The sequence below is a fragment of the Dinoponera quadriceps genome, unplaced genomic scaffold (genome assembly GCF_001313825.1).
Source record: "Dinoponera quadriceps isolate SergipeBrazil2010 unplaced genomic scaffold, ASM131382v1 scaffold558, whole genome shotgun sequence".
Taxonomy (NCBI): Eukaryota; Metazoa; Arthropoda; class Insecta; order Hymenoptera; family Formicidae; genus Dinoponera; species Dinoponera quadriceps.
This window is the reverse complement of record NW_014554665.1, coordinates 740591-767186: the sequence shown is the minus strand read 5'-3', so window position 1 is coordinate 767186 and position 26596 is coordinate 740591. Positions and strand designations below refer to the sequence as shown.

The window sequence follows — 26596 nt, the reverse complement described above, 5'->3', positions numbered from 1 at the left end:
TGGACACATAAAAGTTAAGGCTATCTAGAAAAAAAATACGAGTACAAAAACTGCTCCGTTTGATATAATAGTAGAAACCATTATTTTGATGTGAGTGTATCTCGATTTACAATTCACACAAACACTTTGGCGAGAGCGTCGGCGCCTGCGCTTGCTATAAACGGTCGTGACGGGTGGAACGCTACGTCTAGAATACTTTCGTCGAACTTCTTCCTATGCGCTGTTATCTCCTGAACACAAGTCTTGTTGTCCATATTCCATAATCTTATACTGCAATCATGACCTGCGCAATAACGAGTAGCGAATTAGAAGAGATGCACAGGCGGTACCATCTTTTGCGTTACGCATAAAAAATTGAGATTCAGACCCGAGACTCAAGCAAATTGTGCGACCATCTACCGATGGTATTGATCTGCTCGTCGATCGATCCGCTAACTATTGCATGTCGTAATTTTTTTTTTACACTTACTTCCTGAAAGTAAGTATAGACCATGAGGATCTACAGCAAGACTAGTAACTGCGTCCAAGTGTGCTACCATCGCGTGGGCGAGAGTAGCCGACCGGTGATCGTAAAATCGGATGTGCCGGTCCTCGTGCGCGGCCACGACAAGCGGTAACGTTGGGTGTGCTACAACGCGATTCACGCCTTTCGTCTCGTTTGCCTCGAGTCGCGCCACGATCGCGCCGGTCTCGGTGTCAAACACCACGCAAGCTCCCTCGTAAGCCACGACTAGCTTGTGCGGCTCATCCCTGATGAAGTCGACCGAGGTCGGTATGCCGTCTATAAAGGAAAGAAGAGGAGGTAAGTGCCGGAAGGATCGCAACAGCATTGCAAACGCGTACGGGCCGTATGACACAGGAAATCGACAGCCAATCGACATTCGCTAGATAAAGCTCTGCGAACTTGAGACAATTCTCGTGTTATTTTAATTGGCATTATAATTGGCTACTGATCGTGTGAGTTGGGCATTGCTCGAGTAAATTTTAATTCACCCTACCTTACGTATCTATCTTATAAACGTGCTCGGGGAACCGAACGTATTCACGAATTGAATTTTACTCGAATATAAATCCCGGCAGGATGATGTTAAACAAGGAAATTCTCTATCATTGACCGATCAATTTAATTTCGAATGAAAACTTGTTATCTTCGTACGTCACTGTCCAATTCTGAACTCATTCATTATTCTCGCATCGAGTGCGTCGAGATTTCAATTCGCACGTGTTGGATAACGTCTGCTCACCTTGATCCGAGACATACGTATTGAGAAGAGGTACTGGTGCCTGCGGCGCCCATAATTTTACAGTTCCGTCCGCACTAAACGACAACATAGTGGGACGTAGGTGATACATGCTCAAGCCCCAGACGGCATTTGTGTGCCCCTTTAACGTGTGACTAAGGACACTTGGTTCGTACGAGTCGTACGGATCGATGTTGGCCGATGGTAGCGTCCAACAATGGATCATGCCATCCAAACCACCGCTGTAACATCGGTTGCCCGCGCTACACATGGCTAGACACAACACCGGTCCGGTGTGTGATCTGAATGTGTAAAGTGGTTCTACATCTAATGAAGCTGACCTGAAAAAATAACAAAATGCAGATAAGGACGACGATATCACATAGTATCATTGAACGAGATTTTTATATCAATGATGAATATTTTTATAGCATCAATCAAGACTCGGATCTTTACTTTTTTGCCGGTACAGTCTTATGAAGATTCCACAACTTCAGTGTGTGATCATCGCTTGCGGTGATGAGAACCGGATCTGTGGGATGGAAGACGAGTGCCCTGACAGCGTCAAAATGCGAACGCAACGTATATTTTGCGTTCCATGTTTTTCTGAAGGTTTCTTTCGTGGTGGAAACCATCTGTTACAAGAAAAAAAAAAATGAAAAATAACACGTCGACAACACATTAATGAGTTGCAACTTGAGCGAGTCGAGAGAGCGACTCGATTGAAACACGGGGGAAGTATTTAAGACTTACATCGTACGATATTTCTGCATCATTGTTAACACATAATTGTTCTAATTCTCCTAATTCCAGTGTGGAGTCACCACCCTCTTTATTATTTGGGCGTCTTGGATCTTGTTGTAATCCTCTGTGTAATAAATCTACAGGCATCGTTGGATTATCGTGATTGTAAAATATGGCAATGTTACAAAATATCTATTACCGAGGTCTATATTGTATCTTAAAACGTACAGAATTAACAGGGATTTACTAACCCCACTTTGAAGAATTCATTTCCAGATGAATAGAGCCGGGTGGCGATTCCTCAATTTCTGTGAGGAGATTTAATTCGTTTAATACTTCTTCTGCCTCTGCATCTGTATCGACATCTTCCGCAAGAAGGGGGATAGATGCCTGTAAAATAGATGGAGATCACGTTAGCAAAGAGTGATAGCAATATCGTGCTGAAAGACGCAAGACGATAATGAACGTTACTTTATTTGGTTTGGTATCCGTATTCGCATCATAAATTTCATCCTCTCCATCTCCCTCCTCCTCTTCCATATCCATATCTGTATGTCCCAAAAATTCGAAATTCGCTATAACAGCTGCTTCAGTGTCTAATATCATTGCTTCTGCTATAGAAGACGGCTGTTGCTAAAACAGAGCACACAAATGTATAAACAAAATTGTAACAAGTCACTGGCACGACTTAAATTCCTCGACTGAGTTTTAAATTGACAGCAAAATGTAAACACGTTCATTAATCTCTACCTTTTTCGGATGCTTCCCCCGAAGCACAAGACTTACATCGGATGATTCTTGTCTGTTCTGCGTCCCTTCATTTCCATTTAATGCTGGAGTATTCATTTCATCTGAGTCTGTATTATTATTTAAACCAAGCAGTGATCGTACTCTATTCGACCGTACATCTATTATTGTGTCGGTGTACCCAATCTCTTGTAAATATCTATAATAAGACATGGATTCTTTTACATCCTGGTAAAGTTTGGTACAAATTATTGACTAGATCACGAAGGAAACTGCCACCAACAATTCTAAGGGCAACATCTCCGAAATTAAAACATGTTTTACATACTGCCTTAGAAGTTGACGACCTTGTCTCCAACTAACGTTACTGACAGATGTAAATGAAGCTTCTCCGTCTCCACCTTCTCCTCCCCCTCCTCCTGTTCCTCCTCCACCACCACCACCACTTTCAGAGACATTGCATGTGGTACCTTCTTCGTAAAGAGGTGGTTTAACATCTCCTTGCATTACCAAGTCGGTACCATATTTTAATTTATGATACCTTGCTCTGTACAAATTACAAGAAGCATTAGAGTGAGATCAACAGATCATAGATAATAATCGTAAAGATTATAATATCAAATATAGTCGATCCAATAAAATAATATTGACATTTAATCTGAATATAGCAACTCTGATAACAAATTTCAATAAAGTTCACTTTGCATTCAGACAAATTTAGAAAATACACCTTATAAAAAGATAATATTCTAATACACTCCTTTCTCAAACAAACACAAGAAAGTATAATTATATAACTTCTCAAACAAATTGACATTAACATGTACATACAAGAATGACAAATTATTGAATATACTTTAATCTTGTGTGTAATTCAAGATTCAAACACTTTATCTCCGAGAAAGATGGCAAGAATATTATCCGTTCTATATAAAATCGCTATATAATAAATAAGCAGTTATTGATTTATTATTTACCTTTCTTGCTTAAGTGCGTACTCTAACATTTTTATTCGCCTCACTAGATCATTCTTCAGATTCTCCTGTCCTTTTCTCTCGCCTTGAAGAAAAGCTATCCTAGCCTATGTAACAAAATACCAAGTCCAATTAATTGTCATCATTTAGTCATCATCTCACAATGACACTGATATTTCTATCAAATATCGCATCAGGGACTGTTATATATATACATGTAATTGCGACTCGTATTCTACCATATATATAAACAATATCCTCCGTCAGTACGTTCAGTCAAACAGCTCGAGCAGCAAAAGAAAAGGCATACTCGTTGTACTTTGGACAGCTTGTTGGATGAGAAACAGTATTTCTACAAACGGAGTCGTAGATTCAAGCGGTAAGATTATTCGCACTGCTACAACCGTGTCGCGGATACACGCACTGACTCAGAGCCAGTGCCCGTCGGGACTTTACATGTTCCTTCATCCTTCTGTCACATGACAGCTGAGATGACACGCAAGGCGGACAATCGTCGCGCGCTCGCTCGCGCACAGCCCGCGACAAGCACGCACGAACAGCTCGGGGTCATACCTGAAATTCCGCCCTGTCCAGCTCCCACTGGGACCTCTCGAGCTCGAAGCGGGCCCACTCGTGCTGAATGAAGTGCAGGATACCAGGCATCGAGTACTGCGGCCGTTGATCCTTGGCGTCGCCGTTGCTGCCATTGTCACTGCCCTGGATCGTTTTGTTCACGAGGGAGACGTTCGCGCCGCCGGACAACTGGCCGTTGTGATTCTGGGACGCGGGGCTGCAGCTATCCTCCATTGTGGCACCACAAAACTGGCTCGGCACCTTCATTTCATGACACGGCGGCCATTACAGCAACTTCCCTTTCTTCGCCGAGTACACCGAGAGCGCTCCTCCGGTCGGACAATGTATTTCGATCGGGCGAGTCGGAAAAGGAGACAATTATTACGCATGCGGACGCGTCCGCGTGTGTGCGAGTCTCTCTCGCGCGCGAGAGGGAAAGAAAAAATCCGCAACACCCCGTCGCTGCGCGAACGCTCGGCACCCGTGTGCTGCTATGTGTGTGCGTGTGTGTGCGTGTGCTGTGCGCGCCGCGCGATGCTCTCTTCCGGAAAAAAGCGAAGGAGGCGGAATCGCGCGGTGGATCGTTGTTTCCTCTCTATTACTGCGTCGTCAGCGGCCCGTCCGTCCGTCTCGTCCGCGCGGCTGCTCAACGAGTCAACGGGTGAAAGTTATCACGCGGCATGCCAGCCGCGGCGAGCTCGTGCATCGTCCGCCACGGAATCAAGCACGATCCGACCCCTGTCGTCGAGAGATCACACCGATCGCGACATTCACTTCGCGCGACTGCCCGTAAGGTCCGGAGAGACCCGTTTGTTTTCCTGCTAGTCGCGACGCATTATACGCTTCACCTCGCCTTTTATTGGCCCATCCTAGTCTAGTTACCGGGCCGTTCCGACGCGCGCAGACTCCCGCTTCTTCATTCATCCGCGATCTCCGACTGTGGACCAATAATCGTGATGTTGGCGCGCGTGGCGGGAGCGCGCCCTGTGTACCGAGCCTAAGATCACCGTGCTCGCGCGTCGCCCCGTTGCGTCACAACGATCGACGGATTTTGATCCGACGAACAACTAAATCGTCCGCCGGCCGAGTGACGCTTCGTCCCGCAATCAAGTGACAATATTGACTGACCGACCGACCGACTCGCTCTCTCTCTCTTCTTCCCTCTCTGGTGCTAATTTATACCGAGATGACACCTTCGTGTTTGAAATGTGCGGCTTGTCGCGACGCACGCGCAGATCCTGGCCATTCAAAGGTATCCTTCCCCGCTGTGTACAGTCTTCGTCAAAATACCGGTCGAACTATTTCCGACAAGGAGTTGATTGGTTGGTTAAAATTCTTCGAGCAAGACTTTTACACATTGGACGCTTCGTCGTGTGATTTACAGAGGGATGGTAAAACTCACTCGTTATTCGTTGCATCTGCGACGCTTGTAACGTGATGATCATGTCGTCCGAGATCTCGCGAGAAAATTGATCAGGATCGCTCTCTTAGTAGGGTTTGAAACGATGTCGAAGTGTGCGCAAAATAACACGTAGCTCGACTCTTCCAGATTTTTCGCGATGCCGCGGCGGATAATGTCTCGATTCCACACATTTTGTGTGATACATCACATTACTATTTTTACATGTTTGAAGTAAAATGAAAAGTTATTTCCGTAAATGGAAAGGTCACTTCACCTACACGTCGGAAAGGCCTGTAAATGTCGTTACGCTTGGGATGCTCGACATTCTAAGTTCGTAATTGCGCCAGCAGGTGTACACGCACCGCGAATCGTTCGGTATCGATTTCAACGATCCAAGATACAAAGTATGCAATAAACAATAACATTCTTCCGCTTACTCGAAAATTGTAACGGGCAATACAATCGTTGTTTCCAGTCTGTTCTCAAACAAACATCAAGTAACATTATATAACTGTTAGTTGTAATTTCCCACTCAACGATCTAAGTGCAATCAATATAACACTCGTATTATATTGCATTTACACTGTTGAGTGGAAAATTATAACCAACAGTTGTGCTACTTGCTGTTGGTTGGGTTATGTATACGTGTTACATGTATACATAATGAATGTGCACCCAATTCCACAAAACAACGTAACATCTCCAGCATTTACATATCTTTCTAATAAAACTCCTAACGCATTTCGATTTACAATTATTTTATTTAATTTGCGTACAGCTGTAGATTGTCTCGTTAGTCGATTAATTAATCGATCGTTTAATCACACTCGCTGAATTTTGCGGCAAAACAAGTCAGGAGTAAAAGAAATTTACACAGTGAGTATAAGGAAATAGTCATCGTTGTATTTCAAACGTTACTTTATTGTCTCAATTTTTGTCAAGGTATTACAATATTGTTTGCGCACGTCAGAAATGACACGAAGTGACTGGACACAATTGGCACGAAACATACATTACGTAAACGTGACAATTTCATTAAGGTAACAGAAATACTTACATTACGCAGATGCAACGACGAGACCCGTAACACATGACGGCGACCGCACTACTACCGTAAGCAGAAAAACACGGCGGTAGCAGGCAACGGTTTCGAAGCTTTTTCATCGAAACATGACACCGTTGTATCGTTGTAGACGATACATTCATCGTATGAGTAGTAGCTTAACCACGAAGTGCCGGTGTCAAATGGCAGCACTATGTCAACATATTTCGTAAGTAGCTACTATGAGTTCTGCGTAATGATGCTTATACTGATCGCGCGATAACGGTAGATGTATGAATGATGAGTACTTCTATCGCGAGGTGATTTCGAACCGCTCGACTTCGTGCGACGATCCAGGTGGCATTGAATACATTATTCGAAATCAAAGATTCTCGGAAGTTGAGGAAAAAATTGGGAATATCGAGATGTGTCTCAACAATTTTGACGTTCTTGAAAGTTGACATACTGATAATAAGTGTATGACGAAACCGTCTAGTCATCACATAGCTGCACGTGTGTTTGTTTTGTATTGATGAAGTATGAACGTTCTTCGAAATGATGAGATGCACTATTGAGGAAGTATTCAAAAGGGGCTATCCGGGGCTTCCCGGAATTCGAAATTTTCAGACAATAGCCAGGGTGAGTCGTTACTTTCGTATCCGATGAGGCGACATGTTGAGCTCATCACTATGCACACTGCCCTCGCGTTAATATCTCAGGATACTTACGAAATTCGCGTTAACGACCGCCTCGTACGCGTCGGAAGTTCATGCGTTAGCAGCAACGGGAAGAATAATCTCGCGACGTGAACTTCTCGCTGAAAAGAAAGAAAAAAAAAAAGACAAATGCCGGTTGAGCTAAAATTATTAGTCCGAGAATTTAAGCGTAACGCGCATGCGCGCCGCGACGAGATACAACGTATAGATACCATACGTACGTCGATAACTTTTACATATGTCGTTGTTACACCGATTATTTCCGAGTTACGGTAATTTTCACTTCATCGTATCGTTTAACGTAGCCTTCGAACCCGTCATGTCTCCGTGGTTCCTTATAATTTCGTCGCCGTTTCCGAAGTTGACGCCGAGAACAAAGTGGGTGGGGAGTGTCTGCCTGGTGTAGAACTGGCAACCTGGCGCGACTCGCTTGTTTAGTTTGCGCTGTTGCAGTTACTCGCTGGTGGGATATCAAAACGTGAGATATCTTTCCGTTTCTCTGAACATTATTCGCAAATATAACCCGTTTTCACGTACCGAGGAGTGTATGCACCACCGCCTCCTAAGTCTGTCCACACAATACCGTAACGTAAGTTTATTAATTGGCATCATTGTAATACTCTTATACTGGGGCTGGGATCTGCACGGGATCACACTCAAGGGAACCTCATCATAGGTCCCCAGTCGTTAGTGCCAACGATCGTTTTGTCGGAATTGCTACACGGTGCTCGATGAGAATGGCATTTTCTCATTTAAAAATTTCGATCTATTTGGTAGTTTTGTTTTCCGGAGGTCACGTATCTCTAGTTTGGGTTTTGTTGCCCAGCAACGAAGCCATTCTGACATAACCTAGACATTACAACGTAACATGGCATAACCTCACTTTTTCGAAAGGAACGACGCAATTAATTATATAATGAACAAAATGTCTCAGAATTGGGCCTTAAGGCCCAAATTTTCTCGGGGATGTGCCGTTGCCATAGAGACGGTTCCACCTGACAAAAGACACCATTTTATATATCGTCCTACGCCATTTTGTTGTTGTTTTTTGCGAACTACGTTTCACTGCCTAGCTCGCGATTAATTTTAGATCGGCAAGAAATTCCTTGTCGTGCATAAAATGCAATTGGCTCGTATCGCAGTATTAGTATCAGAAATCAATAACACACATTCACAACAATTCCATATACACACACACACACACATATACGTATGTATATATATATATATATGTATATATATTGACATAATGATGTTTTCTCTAAGTAGATCTAGCCGATTATTATTAAACAATATCATTATTGAATACATCTCAATAGTCTTCTAAGATTTTTGTTGTTAAACACTGTAAATTACGTGTTTTGCCGTTTGTCCATAATGACTTAACATCTTAATGCGGCCGGTCGATTCGGATACATTAAATGTAGAATACGGTTTTATTTGAATCATAAGAACTAATTGTGCTTTATCGTAAATTTACGAATACGTTTTTACATTCATATGGATATACAATTAGAATGGGGAATTTATTGATTTTTCAAAAAAATGTATTATATTTAATTTTTCGTAAACATTGGTACATGTAATGATAAATTTCTTAACGATGTTACATTTTTTTTACAGTTGAAAACGAGTTTTCTTGCATGTGAAACGAACTACATATAAGATTATAATCGATCGGCTTATCTCGATACCTTTTTTCCAAAAGAATTATAATCAAAATGTACACATATACACGTAGCAAAATGAAAAACATAATTTTGCATGATTTAATTATATTTTTTTCATAATCGATTTATTTCATTAAACTAAAAGCAGATGGCGCTGCTTGTTCAATTGACCTGTCATCTAAGAAACACAAACTGTGATTAAATATATTTACACATCTCTAAGGCTTTTAAGTTCTTAATGTATGTTAATCTACCTTTAATTATAAATTATATCTATTAATTTGTTGTAGTTTGTATGTGCAATTTTTCGAATGTCACTTATTGCAAGTTTGAGTTCCTTGAATTACTTGTTTGCTTACATTTGATTATATATTTCATGTAAACATTAAATATATTAATTAAATAGTCGAAAATTGAAAAAATTTTTGAATAAATCTCTTTTTGCGAAACAATGTGTATCATTATATTTGACGTTGTTGCTCGAAACATTACAGCATCATTACAGCAAAAAAGTTCGTACAAAACCGGTAGAAATCTATAATTATATTCGCGATTATATGTTCCAAAGTGTTAGGTTTGTGTAGTAGTTCAGAGTAGCGTAGCTACTTGAGTGTTCGTCCAATCACCGGCCGCGTTTAGACCAAACCTGTCTGTATCGCGCGCATCATTGTATTAGTGAGACCGTTCACTTTTCCACGCTGACGTTAGGAATAAACGAAAAACACACAAGCGTGCACGCGATTCGCAGACATCCGCGTCCGTTATCACGATTCATTAACGATAAAACTTAAAAAAACCGGTAAAGTTTCAAAAGCTTCCGCTTGAAATAGAAAAATGGCAGACATTAGTGCTATCTTTTTTTCACGTGCTCTTCCACCACTGCGGCCGTGAGTGTTTGGAACGTCGGGTCTCCTGGTAAAACACGAAATTTAGTAGATTGCAGGTAAATTGTTTTATTGGTTCTTCCGTTAAGAAAAACAGCCGTTCGCAGCGTAAAATAGCAGGGCCGTAGTCTGAGGTCCCAATGACCGTTAATGTCGCAACATTACGAAAAAATAACACAAAAGCGAAAATATTAACAAATCGGGCATGATTAAGTTAGGTTGTAACTTGAAGGTTAGAGTACGGCAAATGTTTGAGTCAGAGGCGCCATCTTCGTCACATTAGACGTACATCTTTGGATGTACTTTTTTTCTCCTTATTACATTAATCATGAATATTTATATACTATATTGCAGATACACGTTATTTTTATGATCTTATCAGTGAACCGTAACATGAGGAGAGGTCTCCGTCTCGCGTATTTTCAACTTGTTAACTGATCAGTTAGCCCCGCCTTTTGAGTTTCGCTAATGAAATGACGAAGACAATTCAGGAGAAAAATAATTGTTGACTGTAAAACTTATTTTCGATACTTTTAATTAATTTTTCCGCTCGTGACATTGATCTATAACGTGACGTAATTTAACAACTGCAGCAACGAGTCTGTTTCATGGATCCTGAAATCCCACCGATAATCGTGTATACTCAAAATACGCAAGTGTTTTAATAATAATTTTAATATAAATTGCATTTGGATGAATTCATAAGCGAAGTAAATTATCCGTTCATAATTAAGAGTCGGCAATTCAATCAATCTTGGTTACATATGCGAATCGTTATTGATTCACAACGTTGTGTGAAAATTTATTGTTTTATTAGGTCGATAGATATGAAAATGTTTACACGTCGGCCTCGGTAATTTATTGAGCGCGCAAACCGAGTGCGTTGATGAGCAAACCGAGTGGAAATTGATCTTCGACCGTTTCTCGAGATCGAAAGTGGAGAGTTCATACCGCTGCTGGGCATCCGATTTAAGATCGAAGCGAGGCAACAAAATCGATCGTTTTGCAACACGCGACAAAGAGAGCTGTGCCATTTCTCCCACTATAGTAGCAGTTATTGCTGCTTCTGCACACAAGCCGAGCTTGCCATTGGTTCATCGGGCAAAAAGGGTGGGGGGCGCTGTTCATCAGCCGCTCAATAAAACGAATTCGCGATGCGAGGATTATACATATATGTATATATATACACACCACACAAGTAAAGGCCGCATTAATAACATTGAATAATCAAAATATATATCGAAAAATATATCGATCGCAAAACTGGGCCCGATTTAAAAGAGGAACATACCGTATATGTATATATATATATATATATATATATATATAAGTATATATATAGTGGATTTGATTGATTCGTGACATGAAATAATCGTGCATGCGCGTAAGCAACACCCGGGAAAAACTGGTACAATCGATAAGGCACGTCTGATCGGCGGTCAAACGCCCGTTTAATATCCCGTGCGAAATGAATAATTTGAACGAAGAAGGAACGCTGAGAAATCGGAAGGTCGGATTGCCACAGCGGCGAAGATGGTGAAATGGGAGGGCCGATCGCGAATTATGATTCCGTCCATTTATCGCGCTCCCGCGCACCAAGCCCGATCTCTCTCGCGCGGGATCTTTTGCGGGATCTAATGATCGCCGATGCGATTCTAGATCCTCGCTCGCCGGAGGGAACAAAGGTGTTCCCCGGCGGTCGCGCACTGCGCGCGCTACGTCGATTTCTGCCGGCATTTTCCGACACTTCGTACGTACTCGGCCATCTTCGGCAACGAATCGTCGGGGCCTAAATGTAGTGTGCCTCGCGCTCGATGCGCTCAAACCCGTCCCGTCGACGACGTACTACACGGAGGTCACACGGATCGCGCGGTACCTTTAATTCGCGTGTCGTCCGTCCGCGATATATTTGAAGATCCCGCGATCTTGTAAGAAGACTTACTCGCTGGTAAACGATACACGTCCGCCGCCGTTCCGTAATTTGCGATCCCGAGTGCCGTTTCGTAACGACTCCGTCCGTGGACGTTGACGGAGCGGGCTTTCACACTCCTCCGCGAGCGAATCCGGTGGCGTCTCTCTCTCTCTCTCTCTCTCTCTTTTTCTCTCCTCGATTCTCGATGCGCGATACGTACAACGTTTCTCCTTCCCTTATTTCCATTCGAATTACCCGATTTCGCTGAGTGAACGCCACATAAACGTGCAATAAACAGATCTCGATCTCCCTCTCTCTCTTTCTCGTCGATGTCGTTGAGGTCGAATGCACCGCGATCAATTTGCGTTGTTGATGATTCGCGGGGGGACCGTTGAGTACGTCGGGCTGACGAGAGTTTGAAAAAAGAAATGAAACGAGACGACGAACGAACGCGAAAAATCGTCACAACCGTCATGGAGAATGCATCTTCAGACCGCCATCTTTTGCTTCGATGTGCCAATGGGCCAGCGGGCCTTTGAATAAAGGGGCCCGATCCAGCTCCATGCCCGCGAACGATCTGTGTGACGGCCCGTGCAGCACGCTCGTCAGTGGCTCACCGAAAAACCGAAAACTCCGCCGTTTTCTTCGGGAACGCGTCGAATTTATACTGTCGAGCACACATCCAACAAAGTGGTGACCTCGCACGGTGGGCATCGATCCAGAATGAGAGAGACGTGCGCGCGTGGGCGCGTGCGTTCGTTGTGTGAGTGTGTGTGTGGTATAGTAGGCGTCGAAGGACGATAGGGATATTTTCCGTAGTGTAGGTAATCCCTATACCAGATTGATCGTCGCACGAATCAAGGACGATAAAAATAGTCGTTGAAACGTTTAATAAAAAAAAATAATGCTGCCTCGCGGGAAAAATGAGCACTCTCGGAGGTAGGAAGGATAGAGAGAGCGTTGACCATGTGTACGCTGCGAGAGAAGAGTGGGGGGCGGGGGGGGGGGGATAATTTTGAACACATGTCCGTTTTCGGCGCCAATGAACACGTTTCTGAGGCTCCTCTTTCGTCTTTTTCATCCTCCTTCTTGCTCTTCGTCGATATACGCTCGTGCGTTTCGTATCACACTTTCTTCATATCGTATATTAGTCCGTTTTACTTTTTAACGTATCATATCATATCATATCATATGAAATCATAAATGCAATGCGAGTACATATTGTGCGAAATTACATGTTCAGACACTCTTGTGACTCTTGCAATCGCGCATGCGCATTAATTTTAAAGGTAGTCTTTATTTACTTGTAGATTGGGAAACATTTGATTGACGAGTTAAAGGAAGTGCCGTGAGATTTTATTGTACAATTTCATCATGATGGAAGCTGTACAGAATGAATCGGTGCATGATACGAATTCTAATTCCGCAGTCTCGTGCATCGACGAGACTAACACCGATGAATTGTTGAAGGAGAAAGATGAATTATTGTTCGGCGCGGAAGAAGATGGTGAAGATGAGGATGCGCTGTCCGATGACAGTTTGCGATTAAGGCTATCCGACGACGAGGACCCTGAACAGGAAGATATTACGAAAAACCAAACGAATGTTTCGGAATTTAAGGCGCCAAATAAAATTCCCGGTATGTAGTTATAATTTCGATGTATCATATATATATATATATATATATATATATATAGATATATATATATATATACACGTCGAGGATATTATTAATTAATTTCTCGACGATTTTTTGTTGCACGTACATCGTGTATGTGTGTGTGTGCCCGTTAAATAATGAGGCTCATCGCTTCTAAAGACTCCGCAAGTAAGAGTTTAACCAAATGTATAATTAAAGTTGTGACCGCTAGAGCGTGCTCTTTCCCATACGTGGGCGTGCCGTACTTTCGGTGTTTTTGATTTTACCGCCGCCGTCTAAGAAGCAACGCTTTCGTTGCACATGTTAAAATATTTGCCATAAAATATACGCATATATATATATATATTAACATATAAAAACCAATTATGGATGGCTGTCTGAATCGTTTGTACTCCTTTCGATGATACGGACGTATCATGGAAGGTAGAAAATTACTGGAGGATGAATTCCGCCCAGGTTGATCGGTTTCTGCTCACTGAGCAGATGAAAACTTGAAGAAAGTTCGTACGATGTGATGCAAAAGAAGTGAATGAGCATTACACCATTTACTCAACTTGAAATCTCCAATGAGACGGCTAAGTAAATGTTGGAAGCAGAAAAAAGTTTGTTCGAAATTAGTGCTGCGTCGTCCGACGACTGAATAACGAGAGTTGCATTGAGTTGCACGACGCCATTTTGTCGACCTTTTTTATTTACGTTTCAATAACGTATTGATGATGATATTTGCTGTTTTCAATATGACTTTGGGCAAAGCATAGAGCGATGCGTAACAAATTCTCGCGGCAAAAAGGAGTCAAGTTGCCCGAATTGTATGTCGAGATAATGCTGATCGTTTTTTTTATGCGATTGGAGTTATCTATTTTGAATTCGTATCCAAAAGTACCGCAGTAGACAGTCGCTATTATTTAGGAATAATGGAACGTTTCCACACGCGCATGCGCCGCATCAGGAAGCAGTTTCGAAAGAAGAGCTGAATACTGCTGGACGATACGAACACTGTGCACTGTGCATCGAATGTGAAGCAGTTTCTTACTTCCAAATTGTATTATTTATGTGACCAGAGATGAAAATTACCCGATCTGACAGTAAATTGACCCGGTAATTTTGAAAAGCTGGTAAAATGGTGTTTAAAAAAATTACAGAAATAAAGATATTTGATATAAAACTCAAAAGGAGCATTTAGACTTTAAAATCAGTGAAACATTTTATTTAATTCATATTTTCCATAAAATATTTTTATACTGTGTATTGATATACACGGTAATTTTATGTTTCTACATGTGATCACAACATCAACACTATTCGCTCAATTTGGCGCTGATAGACGTTTCTTCTGTTCTTGAAAATAAATATGTCATAAAAGAAAAAGTGTTTCGGCGACATTAGCGACATCCAACGCATCGCGATCATTCAACTTAAAGATGTCTAGTGCAGCAATTTCAGCGCGCTTTTAATATGCAGAAAAGGTCTCAACCTTGTGTGAAATATAGGAAACGTGCCATATTGAAAGTAAAAAAAATATTTCTCGTAATAAAAATTTCGAAATATATATATTTGTGTGTTTTCTCATAATATAATCTCATTATTTAACAGGCACACTCTGTAGGTGTATATCGCTTTATGATCAATTCAGCAGAATGCAATTTGGATTAAAGTAATTATGTTTATGTAGAAAAAAGATGGTCATGGACATAGCCAGGGTAGGACAGGGGACGTTTTCTCCCTCCCCCTCCCTCTCTGGGAAATTCTGGCAAGAAGAAACAATTAAATACTATGAAAATAAAAGAAATGTAACTGACATTACAATCTACATTCCACAAGAAATCTACAATACATGTTTTGTAATTAAAAGCCAATGGCAAAAGTATTAGCAATGCTTTGTGAAAATGAATGTAATCGACACATTTCTGAATTTCACCACCGACGTCAGTGCCTGCATCGTCTGCAATGATTTGGACGTATTTCAGTTATGTAAGAAGAATCTACTTCCACAGATGCGCGTGAAATAAATAATAATATTTGTGTGAAGATTTTGTTCTGCCCCCTGACTGAAATCCTGGCTATGCTTGAAGGTGGTAAAATGTAAAAATACACTTGTGAAAAACACTAAATAAACTAAATAAATTAAAAATCTTTTATCGAAGTATCTGATTTTTAAAAATAATATATAGTACATGCGTATATTGCCATTTTGTTCGCAGAACCATCTAAAGATATAATTACAGAAGAAACTTCAAGCTCTGCTCCACAACAGGTTGTGGAAGAAGAAATGAAGTCTGGCAGCAAGAAACTAACACCGAAGCAGTCTAATTCAGGTAATACTTTGACGATTGACAAATTTATATATGAATAATAATAGCTTATTTATATTCTTCTCCTGTGTGACATGCATAAAAAATAAAGAGGACTTTTAAAATGGACTTATATATATATGTAATCGCTTCTTATATACATGATATATGTTGCATGAATTATTTCTCACTTTGAAGATACAAAGAAGAAATCGACAGCTTCACACTGTAACATTAAAATTTGTTACAGCAATAAATCTTCAGGAAAATTCAGCATTACCCTCAGAATGTACATCAGAAAACAAATTAATGCATAATGAACATAATTTGGAAGACAGCACAACTGTAACTAAGTCTAGTGAAAAATACACGTTGAATATATGTGACAAAGTAAAAAGTGACGAAATTTTCCAAGTTGCTAACAATACGGAAAGCAAAATGCATTTAAATCACGTTAATAATGATAAAAGTATCGTTGAAATTCAAATATTAAATGACAATTTTCAAAAAGAAGACAACAACAGTGTGATAAAATATACTTTTAATTCTGCTAAAGATAAAAATGTAAAAATTATCGAAGAGGGCAATGTATGTGAAAAGCAAGAACTCGAGGAAAATATATCAGATAATGATCGTTTACCTGTCGACAATCTTGCAGAGACAACTAGTTGTCAAAATGTAGAGCTAACAAACGACAGTGAGGATAAACTAAAAGCAACAATCAACAAATATGACGAAAAAGATTCTGTAGATACTTGCGGGTTAAATAACTTGAATACTGCGGATGATTATGATGAGCTTATATGTTCTGCCAAAATTAAGAGTAGGATTTGTAATGTCGAAATGTCAACAACTACAGTTATTCCCGACCAACCCAATGATACTTTAACAATATTAATTGACAATGAGGAAACTATTACTCAAAAAGGACCGCTGACTGAGATTAAAGATGATCACGATTCTACAGATACAATCAAAACCGATAGCTCTGAAGACACTTCTTCATCTTTTAAATATTCTAGCAAAAGTAAAGTTAAGACGGAAAACTTAGAACATGAAAGTGTAACTCGAAGTGCAAACACACCAAAGACGCAATCAATAGACACGCTCATACAACAAGAAATAACTATTGCGTTAACAGAAACTCAGAATGATGCAATAGACAAGGCAGAAATGACGAATGAAGATCGTGACGTTAATAAACCCATAAGCGAAATAACAGATAATAATACTACGTCGACAAAATCCACCTCATTAACACCAGTTAATGTGGAAGATAATGAGAATAAAAGTAATAATACCGGCACAATCGTTCAGAGAAGGAAACGATTGAAAAGAACTGAGATCTTAGATATTAGTGCGGTACAAGATCGTATTAATGAAGAAAATAAACAAGGTAGGGAATATTTTATGAAAGTGTGGCGCATTGTATCAGTATCTGTAGCAAAGGATTGAGACAGGAAAGAAAATGAAAAAAAGAACATGATAAAGATCTTTGGCAGTCCATAATCAACAATCTGTAACGTTTAGTGCATATCTATAGGCAAATTTATGTGGATGACTCATAAAACAACGTTAGTTTCGTGCAAAAAGTTTTGTAAATTGAATATTACGACAAGACATTTCGACGTTCATGTATATTTGTGATACATAAAAATATAACAAAATTTTAAGAGTTACTATAAGGTATTTCGTTTTAAAATTACTTAATTCTATCGATGTTAACTGAGTTTCTCAAAAAGAGATATAGATTTTTTTTTAGACAAATTGTATCTACAGTTTGTTTTTTGCTGTTATGTGTGAAATATTCTAATCGATTTCTGAGTATATTTATTACACTTTGCTTGTGATATTTTTACTGTGGATATTTTAATATGCGTATATTTTGTACTTTATTATTGCAGAAATAGGGAGCAATGGACGGCAAAAACGGAGAACTGCGAGGAACGCGGAAGAAATCATTAGAAGGAAGTACCTTAATAGCGACAGTGATTTTAGCGATAGCGATAGCGAAGGACGTAGTGTAACATTAAGCTCGAAATCAAGTCAGAATGTATCTTCTACATCGTCAGCGTCATTGAAGCGTAATTTTTCGGAGAACGATGACGGTGTTGTCTTTAATGGTATTGTTAAGAAAGTGAGAATAAGCCCCAACTCTGAAAAAACTAATGGCTCGAACGACATCACGAATCTCTCTTTCGTAGAGAAATTCAGCCAAAGGAATGGTAAAGATAAATTTCCGAAGCTTACGAACGAGGTAACGGAACATTTATATAAGAATTAGATATAATATCGAACACGGTGTTATACATATATATCACTGTATTCGAACAAATCTGAATTCATTTGAACTAACAATCGCTCGTATTGTATGAGTAATTTTCGCCAATTTTCTTAAGCAATTGGAAGAGTTGCTCATCCAAAAGATCGCGGAGACGATAACGATGCGCAGCGAAATCGGGATACTTCGTGAACAAGCTCGCATATCGGAGAGAAATCAGGAAGCGATGCGAACAAAGCTGCAGCAGTTGACGAAACAGGTTAAGGATTTCGAGATGGTGTTGAATCGCAACGCGTTAGACCGCCGTGTAAACCCCGAGAAGACGGCCACGCCTATTAAAATCAACAGATCTGTGGGCCTGCAGGTCAACTTTGTTACGGTACTTATAACTTATAGTTATATACTTGTAACGGTAGGCTATGTATTTCAACTCGTCATTTTCGTGCAGGATATTCGAAGAGTAGTTCTCTCTCGCGTTATATCTTTGCAATTGTGACTGACACTTTCGATCGAATGCTCTTTATCCAAATAGGAACACGGAATGCAGAATTTGCGGCAGGTACAGCAAAGCCAGCAAAAGCCCCTCACGAACGCTCCGAATCCTACCAGCGCTCCAGCTTCTGAACTGGCAACAACTAACAATACGAATGTAAATACAAGTCCAAGGCGTGGAATCAAAATAAGATCGCCTCGACGATCCGAAACGTCCACTGTTGTACCTTCCGCTCCCACGGTCTCGCAGTGCTCGATGCAAACTACGCCTCTTGTTTCCACCGTGACACCGGCGGCGTTGGTTGTCGCTAAACCCGTGGACACGCAGCAGACGATAACGCTGCCTAATCAGTCTAACATTCAGCTCTTATCAGGAAATATGGTAAAACTACAACGACATCCGCATCGAAGTGCGATAGCTATATACAATAGCGTGCAGGTCGCACTTTTTCTTCGCGATATTTTTTACATGATATAATATTAAACTTTCGACGAACACTAAGCTGCAGTTAATCGCATAAATCTTGTAGTCGCAGCAGCAGCAGATTCAGCCGCAGACTTACGTTGTAAATGGTAAAATCCAGAATCAATCCGTGAATCGTCCGAATACGACGTTGGTAACTGCGACTACGAAATCAAGAAGCAGCGACCTTATCGATCTTACGGACGAAGAGGAAAAGAATAAATGTAAGTTTATGCCTTATGCATCTACACAACACGACGTTGTCGCAATGTGTGTATTGAAAAAGCGTGTATTTATACTTTACGTTCATACGTAAAGGACCGCCTGCAATAGACGTAAAGTATGTAGTGAGACGTAAGTAGTAAGCTAATCGACCACCACGGTCGATTTATTTTTGGAATGTATGAATCCGATTGGTCAATTAGCTCACTGCTTATAAATATCGGTCAGAAATGTAGAAACTTTAATTTCCACTCCCCCCGCACTTTTGTTTAATCTGCGGAATCTCATTGTAGCTGCGAAAGTTACTGCCACATCAACACCTACTTTAATCGAGCAACTGTCAACGGTCACTACAACGAAACCAATATGCTTCCCTAGGGTAATACAAGCGTTACCGACAAACGTGGCGATTACAACACAACCGGCTAGTATAAGAGTGGTACAGCCCAATCAACCACCACCGACCGCTACTATCGTGGTAAATATTTTCCGACCGTGTCAGGCTGTTACAAGTACTACAAATACTGCGTTTGTATCGTGGTAAATATTTTTCGACCGTGTCAGAACTACTACTACGCTACTACAANTTTTTTTTTTTTTTTTTTTTTTCTTAGCGAACATGTCGAAACTTGCATGTAATTTGTATTTGATGTTCGATTCGCAAAAATATTGTGTCCGCGCCGAGATGGATCGATCGCGTTCGTGAAACGCGAATAAGATCAATATGGCAAGATTTGAAGAGTGATCCTCCCGGACGGTAATTTTTAACGACCGAAGGACAAGAATCGTGTGGCGATAAAACGATCTGATGGTAGACAGAAGCGATATTTAATTCGAGCTTGTTCTGTGTGCCTAATTTAACCATTAAACGTTCTTTATTTTTATATAACCCGGAGTAGACTTATTTTTCCGCGAATCTAGAAAACGAATAAGCGTAACAATATATTATCCAGTCCTTTTTTTTTTTTGTAGAATAACGGAGGGCCTCCTAGACTGGCATATGTAATGCAAAGTAGTACAACGAGACAATTGTTAATAGCTCAAAATACTAGTCAGGTATATTGACAGTTTACTTATGATTTTTGCAACTTTATTCGAATGACAGTAAGATCACTTAATTTTATCGCTGATTCGCGTTAAAACAAGAAATTTGATTTTAATAGATACGACCAATAACTACATGTAGAGTAACAACGTCGTTTCCAACTGTGGCATATAAGACAGGTTAGTAAATTATAAGAATTATTGGAAAAACATTAACAAAACTATCCGTATCTTGGGAATAAATAACGTCATGTCTACACATTTCTTCAAAAATACAGTATAAAAAATACGCTATAATATGGTACTTGCATTTATTATTTTATATATATATTTTTTTTCATTTTAAAGGAACCTCAACAATTGCGAATGGCACTGTGCGTGTAATAACTACACCGGCTGTATCAAATGTACCAAATGTCCCGGCAAACAAGGTGAACATCAGAAGCAATCCTTCCCGCAATCTCAGAATTGGCGCATCCAAAACTTTGGTTCAAGTAGTATTTCAAATAATTATTTTTTTCTTCAGATTTAAAGCGATTTATATAAATTTTTACATTTCGTAAAAAATTCGCCTGAATTCATTATCACAGTATATATATATGTATGTATATGTATCGAACACATGATTATACAATTTCGTTTTATTTCAGCATCCTGCACCATTGCCGGATACTCCAACTTACGCATTTACTCCTGGCTGGAAACTTCCACCGCCTGCTCCGTCGTTAAAAATGTCTAAAGTCCCCAACGGTAAATTACGATTCTTCATTTAAATTTTTAATGCGACACTAATGTCTTCATTTTTTTTCTCCTTCGGCGGTTAGTTACAGATTTGTTCTTTTTCGCTGGACTATTGTACATTTATAGAATTTAAAAAGAGACAGATATGCAGTTAAGACTTGCTTGAAGAAAGAGAAGAAGAGAACTGGTGTAGCCAGTTCAGCTATAAAGAACAGATCTATACCTACACGATATATATACCTACACGAGATATAGATCATAGTATTACTACTTTTGCCCAGACTGCGTTCAAATACTCATCGCCAGTGTGTTGAAAATCTGTAATAACGTAACATGAACTGTAGATTTTCAGCGTTGGCAGTGAATTTTAGAACATAACCACGATAGAGAGCAAAATAGTTTATAGACACACTACGGGTATGTTCGGGAAGCGCGTTATCCGCGCTAAAGCGTTGTTTTATCTTTATCGCTTACTAGAGCGACCGATACACCTAGAATGACGCTTTAGTGCTGATAATACGCTCCCCGAAAGCACTCTAAGCCTGTTTATTTTAGCCGAACTTAATGTTGCAATTTTGTTTTCTTTTCGATCTCATCTAAGTTATTTGTTTTATTCTAAAGGCGAAAAATGCAACCTAGTTCGACTGAAACGAACAGGCTTACTGAAATCGGGAATCGGGCAGCCAGTGGTCCAATGGGAGCACTTATTTTCGACTTAATCCCTTCCCTCATTGGACCATCGGCTGCTCTGAACTTCACTATGTCCAAACTGTTTTACTCCCCACCAATAGCAATGTCACGTTGCAGGCATAGTATTATCCTGGAACGTGCCCCTGACTGATAAGCATGCTGATATTGTCAGTTACCAATTATATGCGTATCAAGAAGTCACAGGCGTGTCACCAAACACGTCATTGTGGAAGAAAGTGGGCGATGTTAGAGCACTGCCGTTGCCAATGGCGTGCACCTTAACTCAGGTAAATCTACTGCTTTATATCCGGTGCTTAATCCGAGATTCACCGATATCATAAGAGTAATAATAATATTACTTTCCACAGTTTTCTGAGGGCAATAATTATTATTTCGCGGTCAGAGCGGTGGATACACATTCCAGAAAGGGACAATACAGTATACCTGGTAATATCTCTTTGTAAGAGAGGCGAGAGAACGCGAGAAAATCAATCATAATTTAGTCTCGAAATTTTATCCAGTTCACATCTCTCTTTGCGTCCCTTCTTTTTTTATGCTTTTATGCATAATTCGATGTGTGATAAAATGTGATAAAAATGATCTGCTGTCTAACAACCAGCATATATGGCACACATTGTATTCCATCTTTCCCATATATATTTTAAATAATTTTTTTTATTTTGCACTATTAACACTTTGCGGTCCGCGTTATAAATTTATTGCGCTATCTGACTCAAGAAAAACTGAGCCTGTAAACCCTTATTTGGCCGCACTTTTTCGGTTGTACATAAACATCTGTATAAAAGGATTTATTAAAATTGCATCAATTTGGTTTTTATCGTCGTAAAGTTCATTCTTTTCTCTCACCAATGAACTTAATAAATTTAAACTTTTTTGCTTGTTTTTTAGACAGTCAAAGATGGCACTTACTTCCTTGCTGAAAAACAAAGTCAAACGTCAGTATGTTGATAAATTTAATTTACGTAAATGACAATCGTCCCATAAGAAATCACGTTTATAATTTTTTGGTGATGTGCTAATAATTGATCGTAAGGAATTTTGTATGTTTTCTGAAGATAATGTCGGCGCGTGCGTCATCATACTGTCAAACATATTTATCCTTCTAAATTAAAATATATATTCGAACTTAACAACCGTGTTTTTGGCTCTTAATGGCCTGTTCTAATTTCTAAAGATATAATAATTTCACATCGTCCGATGAAAATTCTCCTTATATATATATAATTCTATATTATTTGGCATTTCCGCACTTTCGTTCGTTAACTATTTCAACCGTGTGTCGCCCATATTCGCCATTTTCTAACGCTTAATTGCGATATTTTAACATGTTTACAATTTCTTGTATTGTTGCTGGCACGTTGCTAAGCATGTTTTGCTTTTATTTTGCTCCACACATTTATTCTCAATCATATAGGTACGTGTATATCGTTAATATTAATATTCTATCATTATATCGTCCAACGGACCGCCACGTCGGTTAAGACGCGATGATACTGCATAGGTGCTTTCCAAGGAAACACGGAGAAACACTGTGTCGCACAATTGAACACAGTGCATGGGTGTTTGATGGAAACATCTTGATTTTCGAAACAGCCGCTAGTTGGCGATAATGCACGCACGAATACACCCCACACAGCACACTCCATCTGCGGGACGTCCTACGGACATCGTTTTCGGATATCGTAATAATCAAGATATTCTAAGATATCCGTGGGATTTTCAGCCTCTACTAGCCAATTACGGAACTTGAAACGTCATTGGTCGTTCCAGGAGCGTTTCAAATCTACTTAAAAAAAAAAGAGCTAATAATTTTATTGTTAATTATAACTTTTATTTATATTGCTCAACTAAAATTATTTGCTGTTTGGCAAAATATGAATATTGTTAAGTTTTAACTACTATTTTGTTATCTCATTCTAAACTTATATTTTATTATAATGAACATGTATGGGAAAATTTTCAAAACAACAGAAATTGTCCCAAGAGAGAAAACGATTCTTCAGTATATATTTAACGCTACAAATATGAAAATTATATGAAAATTACTGAAAAGTTACTAGCTATGATACCGACACAAATGTTCAACTCTGCTCTACAGCTGCGTTGATTTGTGTTTTATTGTGTCGTAAGAAGGCATTTGTGTCAACACTGTGTTACATTGTGTCTCTTCTTTGGAAGGTATCCTATATCATCGGCGGACCGCAAAGTGTTAGTTTCAAATCAACGAATGAACGCGATTCTTTGCATTCATTGTTCAGAAGAATAATAAGTGAAATAAGTCTAAAGAAGAAACATCTAGAATAAAATATAAGTAAATAATATAAGTAAAATACAAATTGAACAGTTGCCAATCGCGCGAATTTCACTCCCATAAATGCTTCCAACTACATAATTAGCCAGGAGACGTTTTGCGCGTAGATGGCCGGCAAATCACGCGCCAAGATTGCTCAGCTACGCAAGCAAAACTTTATCCTAGTTTTGCGTCGTCATACAGCCACCGAATGATTAGTAAAATTTGCGCACGATACTCTTAATATGAAAACGTAACAATGCTCGGGTAGGATCGAAGCACGCGGTGAGATTGCGCGAGTACAACAAATGACTTGCGAGCACAACTTAAAAGCTGCGTCAATATACCGTTAAATCACGATAAAATGTTAACAGTATGCTAATCAATTTGCACGAGATTTACTGGTGTATAACATAACACGTAGCCTGTCAATTTGCATACAATATACACATGACTGGACATATTTCACGAACGAAAACGTAGACAAGTCTTGTGCAAAGCTCGCAGGCGTAACTGACACAAGGTTTGCGTGAAAGAATTGTTATGTGCATTGAGAAAAAAACATCTAAAAACAAACGAATTTCTTCGATGGGTCTTTACACGATATTTACTTAAATTCTCTTTATTTAAACTGAGTAAATAAATAATACTCGATTTAAATACAGTGAATTTAGGTTTAAGTAAATATCGTGTAAGAACCCATCAATAGAAATATAAATTTGTTTTTAGATAATTTTCCTCTCGGTGCGGGTAGTTGCATACACGTATCGTTGTGTGTGACCTTTTTAACTCGATTCTGTGTATATTCTTCTAAAATAGACAATTTACGTTACAATATAACTATATACGGTTATGATTTCTCAGCTATACATTAACGAACATCGATGGGATTGTCTTCATTCAAGCTATGTCTTTGTTTTGCACTTCTTCATGATTTACTACATTTAACAAGTAGCCGTAGCGCGTAGAACAGAGAATTCTAGTCGAAAGGTTTTGACGAGTTTCTCAACATCTTCAAATAATGGAAAATATTACACAAAGACTTACGGAAGGGAGCGTTGACAATGTACAGGAAAACAGAAAACATTCTGCGCATGGATATCCACACTCGTTGTTCTCTCGTATCGAAAGATTAAACGCCAACTACGTATAATTATTATTTTAATTCGCGCTTAAACTCGTGATGATACTCGATGCTGGTCTTTTTTCCAGCAAATGATTGCACGAGTCTCTACTAAAGTCTCTTGTTCTGAATAATTTGCTCAATTTTTATACAATTTTGAATTCGGGGTGTACTATGTATTTATAATACTATATATTTGTAGGATAACAAGTGTGAAAACAAGATGTGTATTGTACGACGAGCTCGTGAATGTAAATATTAACGTAATGTGTAAATCGTTGTGTTATCTAGGTCAAAAAGCATAATTAGGATACTATTAAATTACGATAAGCTTTACTTTTACTTGTAATAATTATTACAATGATTCTTACTTTTATTTGTAGTGAGACCTGTTGCGGCGTCGAATTACCTAGAGAGAGAGAGAGAGAGAGAGAGAGAGAGAGAGAGAGAGAGAGAGAGAGAATGATAGCGAAAATATATGTTGATTTTTTAAAAGATATGTAGTGCGAAATTTTATATATATATATATGTATGAATTTTATTTGTAACTGCGTATAAACGGGGAAAAGAAATTTTCCTGTTCCAGCAAAATCCGTTTCCTCCGTGTACCGTTATTCTTCGCAACTTGTTTCCGCTATTTTTCAGTGCCGTTTAAAGATGCCTCGCCGGAAGTTCTTGTATTGGCCAGCGAGAGATTTCTCGAGGATGCCACGAATACACTGCGAGCGATCCACTAATATATTAACATCGATCTTGTTTTGTACTTGTATGAGAAATAAACTTTTCAGCCAATTTCCTCGTGTAAATGCAAACGCATTTCACGATATCGAGGCTCCGGGGTAGCCGCTATGACGGCCCTTGCTTAATGAAATCAGAAACGAGAGAAAACGCATACCGAGATTTTTTGCGTTATACTTTCGAATCCAAGGACGCATCCACGAAATGCTATGTTTGTGATCGGTTCGGCGCACCTGTAAAATTGGACGAACACCTCTCTCTCTCTCTTTTGTTTGAACAATCAATAAGTAGTCGAAATTAACGTACAGTGACAAAATCATGAGGAAAAGGGAGGTTCGGTGTCAAGTTAATTTTGACCGGGTTTCCGCGCGCCAGACGCAGCTCTCCCGCGAGCCTCGGTGGCCGCCGCGACGCGGCGCCGCTGCGAGATCAACTCGCTCGCGAGGTTGACTTTGCTCATGGCGGGTTATACAAAGTATCGCAAGAAAAACTATTCATCTCTATAGATTTCTCTTAAATTTTGAAAAGGAACCATATATGTTAGTGAACGCTGGCTTTGTGATTGTTCAAAGTGTGTATGCATTTTTGGGAGACACCCTGTATTAGGTTGCTTGGGAAGTTCGCTTCAAATTTTG

The 26596-nt window shown here is 39.6% G+C and overlaps 2 protein-coding genes and 1 long non-coding RNA gene across 22 annotated transcripts; 1 reads left to right on the top strand and 2 right to left on the bottom strand.

Annotated features, from left to right (window-relative positions):
* Window positions 1–2: 2 nt before the first annotated feature.
* On the bottom strand, window positions 3–5056 carry LOC106740703 (striatin-3). Of its 3 annotated transcripts, none has more exons than XM_014612011.1 (11): window positions 4280–5056; window positions 3710–3813; window positions 3061–3279; window positions 2772–2931; window positions 2457–2612; window positions 2237–2375; window positions 1995–2122; window positions 1698–1876; window positions 1245–1582; window positions 470–781; window positions 3–283 (listed from the first exon to the last, which is right to left on the bottom strand). In XM_014612011.1, the coding sequence occupies exons 1-11, from the start codon at window positions 4544–4546 to the stop codon at window positions 114–116; spliced, it is 2172 nt and encodes a 723-aa protein (XP_014467497.1). In that variant the 5' UTR covers window positions 4547–5056; the 3' UTR covers window positions 3–113. The 3 variants fall into 3 exon arrangements, with proteins under 3 accessions (XP_014467497.1, XP_014467496.1, XP_014467495.1); XM_014612010.1 differs by having other exon boundaries at window positions 2457–2618; window positions 4280–5055; XM_014612009.1 differs by having other exon boundaries at window positions 2457–2618; window positions 2736–2931; window positions 4280–5054.
* Window positions 4982–26003, top strand: LOC106740701 (activating transcription factor 7-interacting protein 1). Of its 18 annotated transcripts, none has more exons than XM_014611993.1 (17): window positions 4982–5068; window positions 6748–6952; window positions 13216–13544; window positions 15767–15880; window positions 16107–17252; window positions 17761–18113; window positions 18256–18516; window positions 18670–19011; window positions 19160–19316; window positions 19608–19792; window positions 20287–20370; window positions 20478–20538; window positions 20707–20852; window positions 21009–21108; window positions 21907–22076; window positions 22158–22236; window positions 23312–26003. In XM_014611993.1, exons 3-17 carry the CDS (start codon window positions 13280–13282, stop codon window positions 23389–23391), a joined length of 3543 nt encoding a protein of 1180 aa, XP_014467479.1. In that variant the 5' UTR covers window positions 4982–5068; window positions 6748–6952; window positions 13216–13279; the 3' UTR covers window positions 23392–26003. The 18 variants fall into 18 exon arrangements, with proteins under 18 accessions (XP_014467479.1, XP_014467484.1, XP_014467483.1 ...); XM_014611989.1 differs by lacking the exon at window positions 4982–5068 and adding an exon at window positions 5186–5531; XM_014612003.1 differs by lacking the exon at window positions 4982–5068 and adding an exon at window positions 6460–6557 and having other exon boundaries at window positions 20707–20789.
* Window positions 6960–12021, bottom strand: LOC106740704. Its single transcript, XR_001374118.1, has 4 exons — window positions 11936–12021; window positions 7977–8288; window positions 7661–7899; window positions 6960–7540 (listed from the first exon to the last, which is right to left on the bottom strand). It is a non-coding gene; the product is annotated as an uncharacterized LOC106740704 (long non-coding RNA).
* Window positions 26004–26596: the final 593 nt, after the last annotated feature.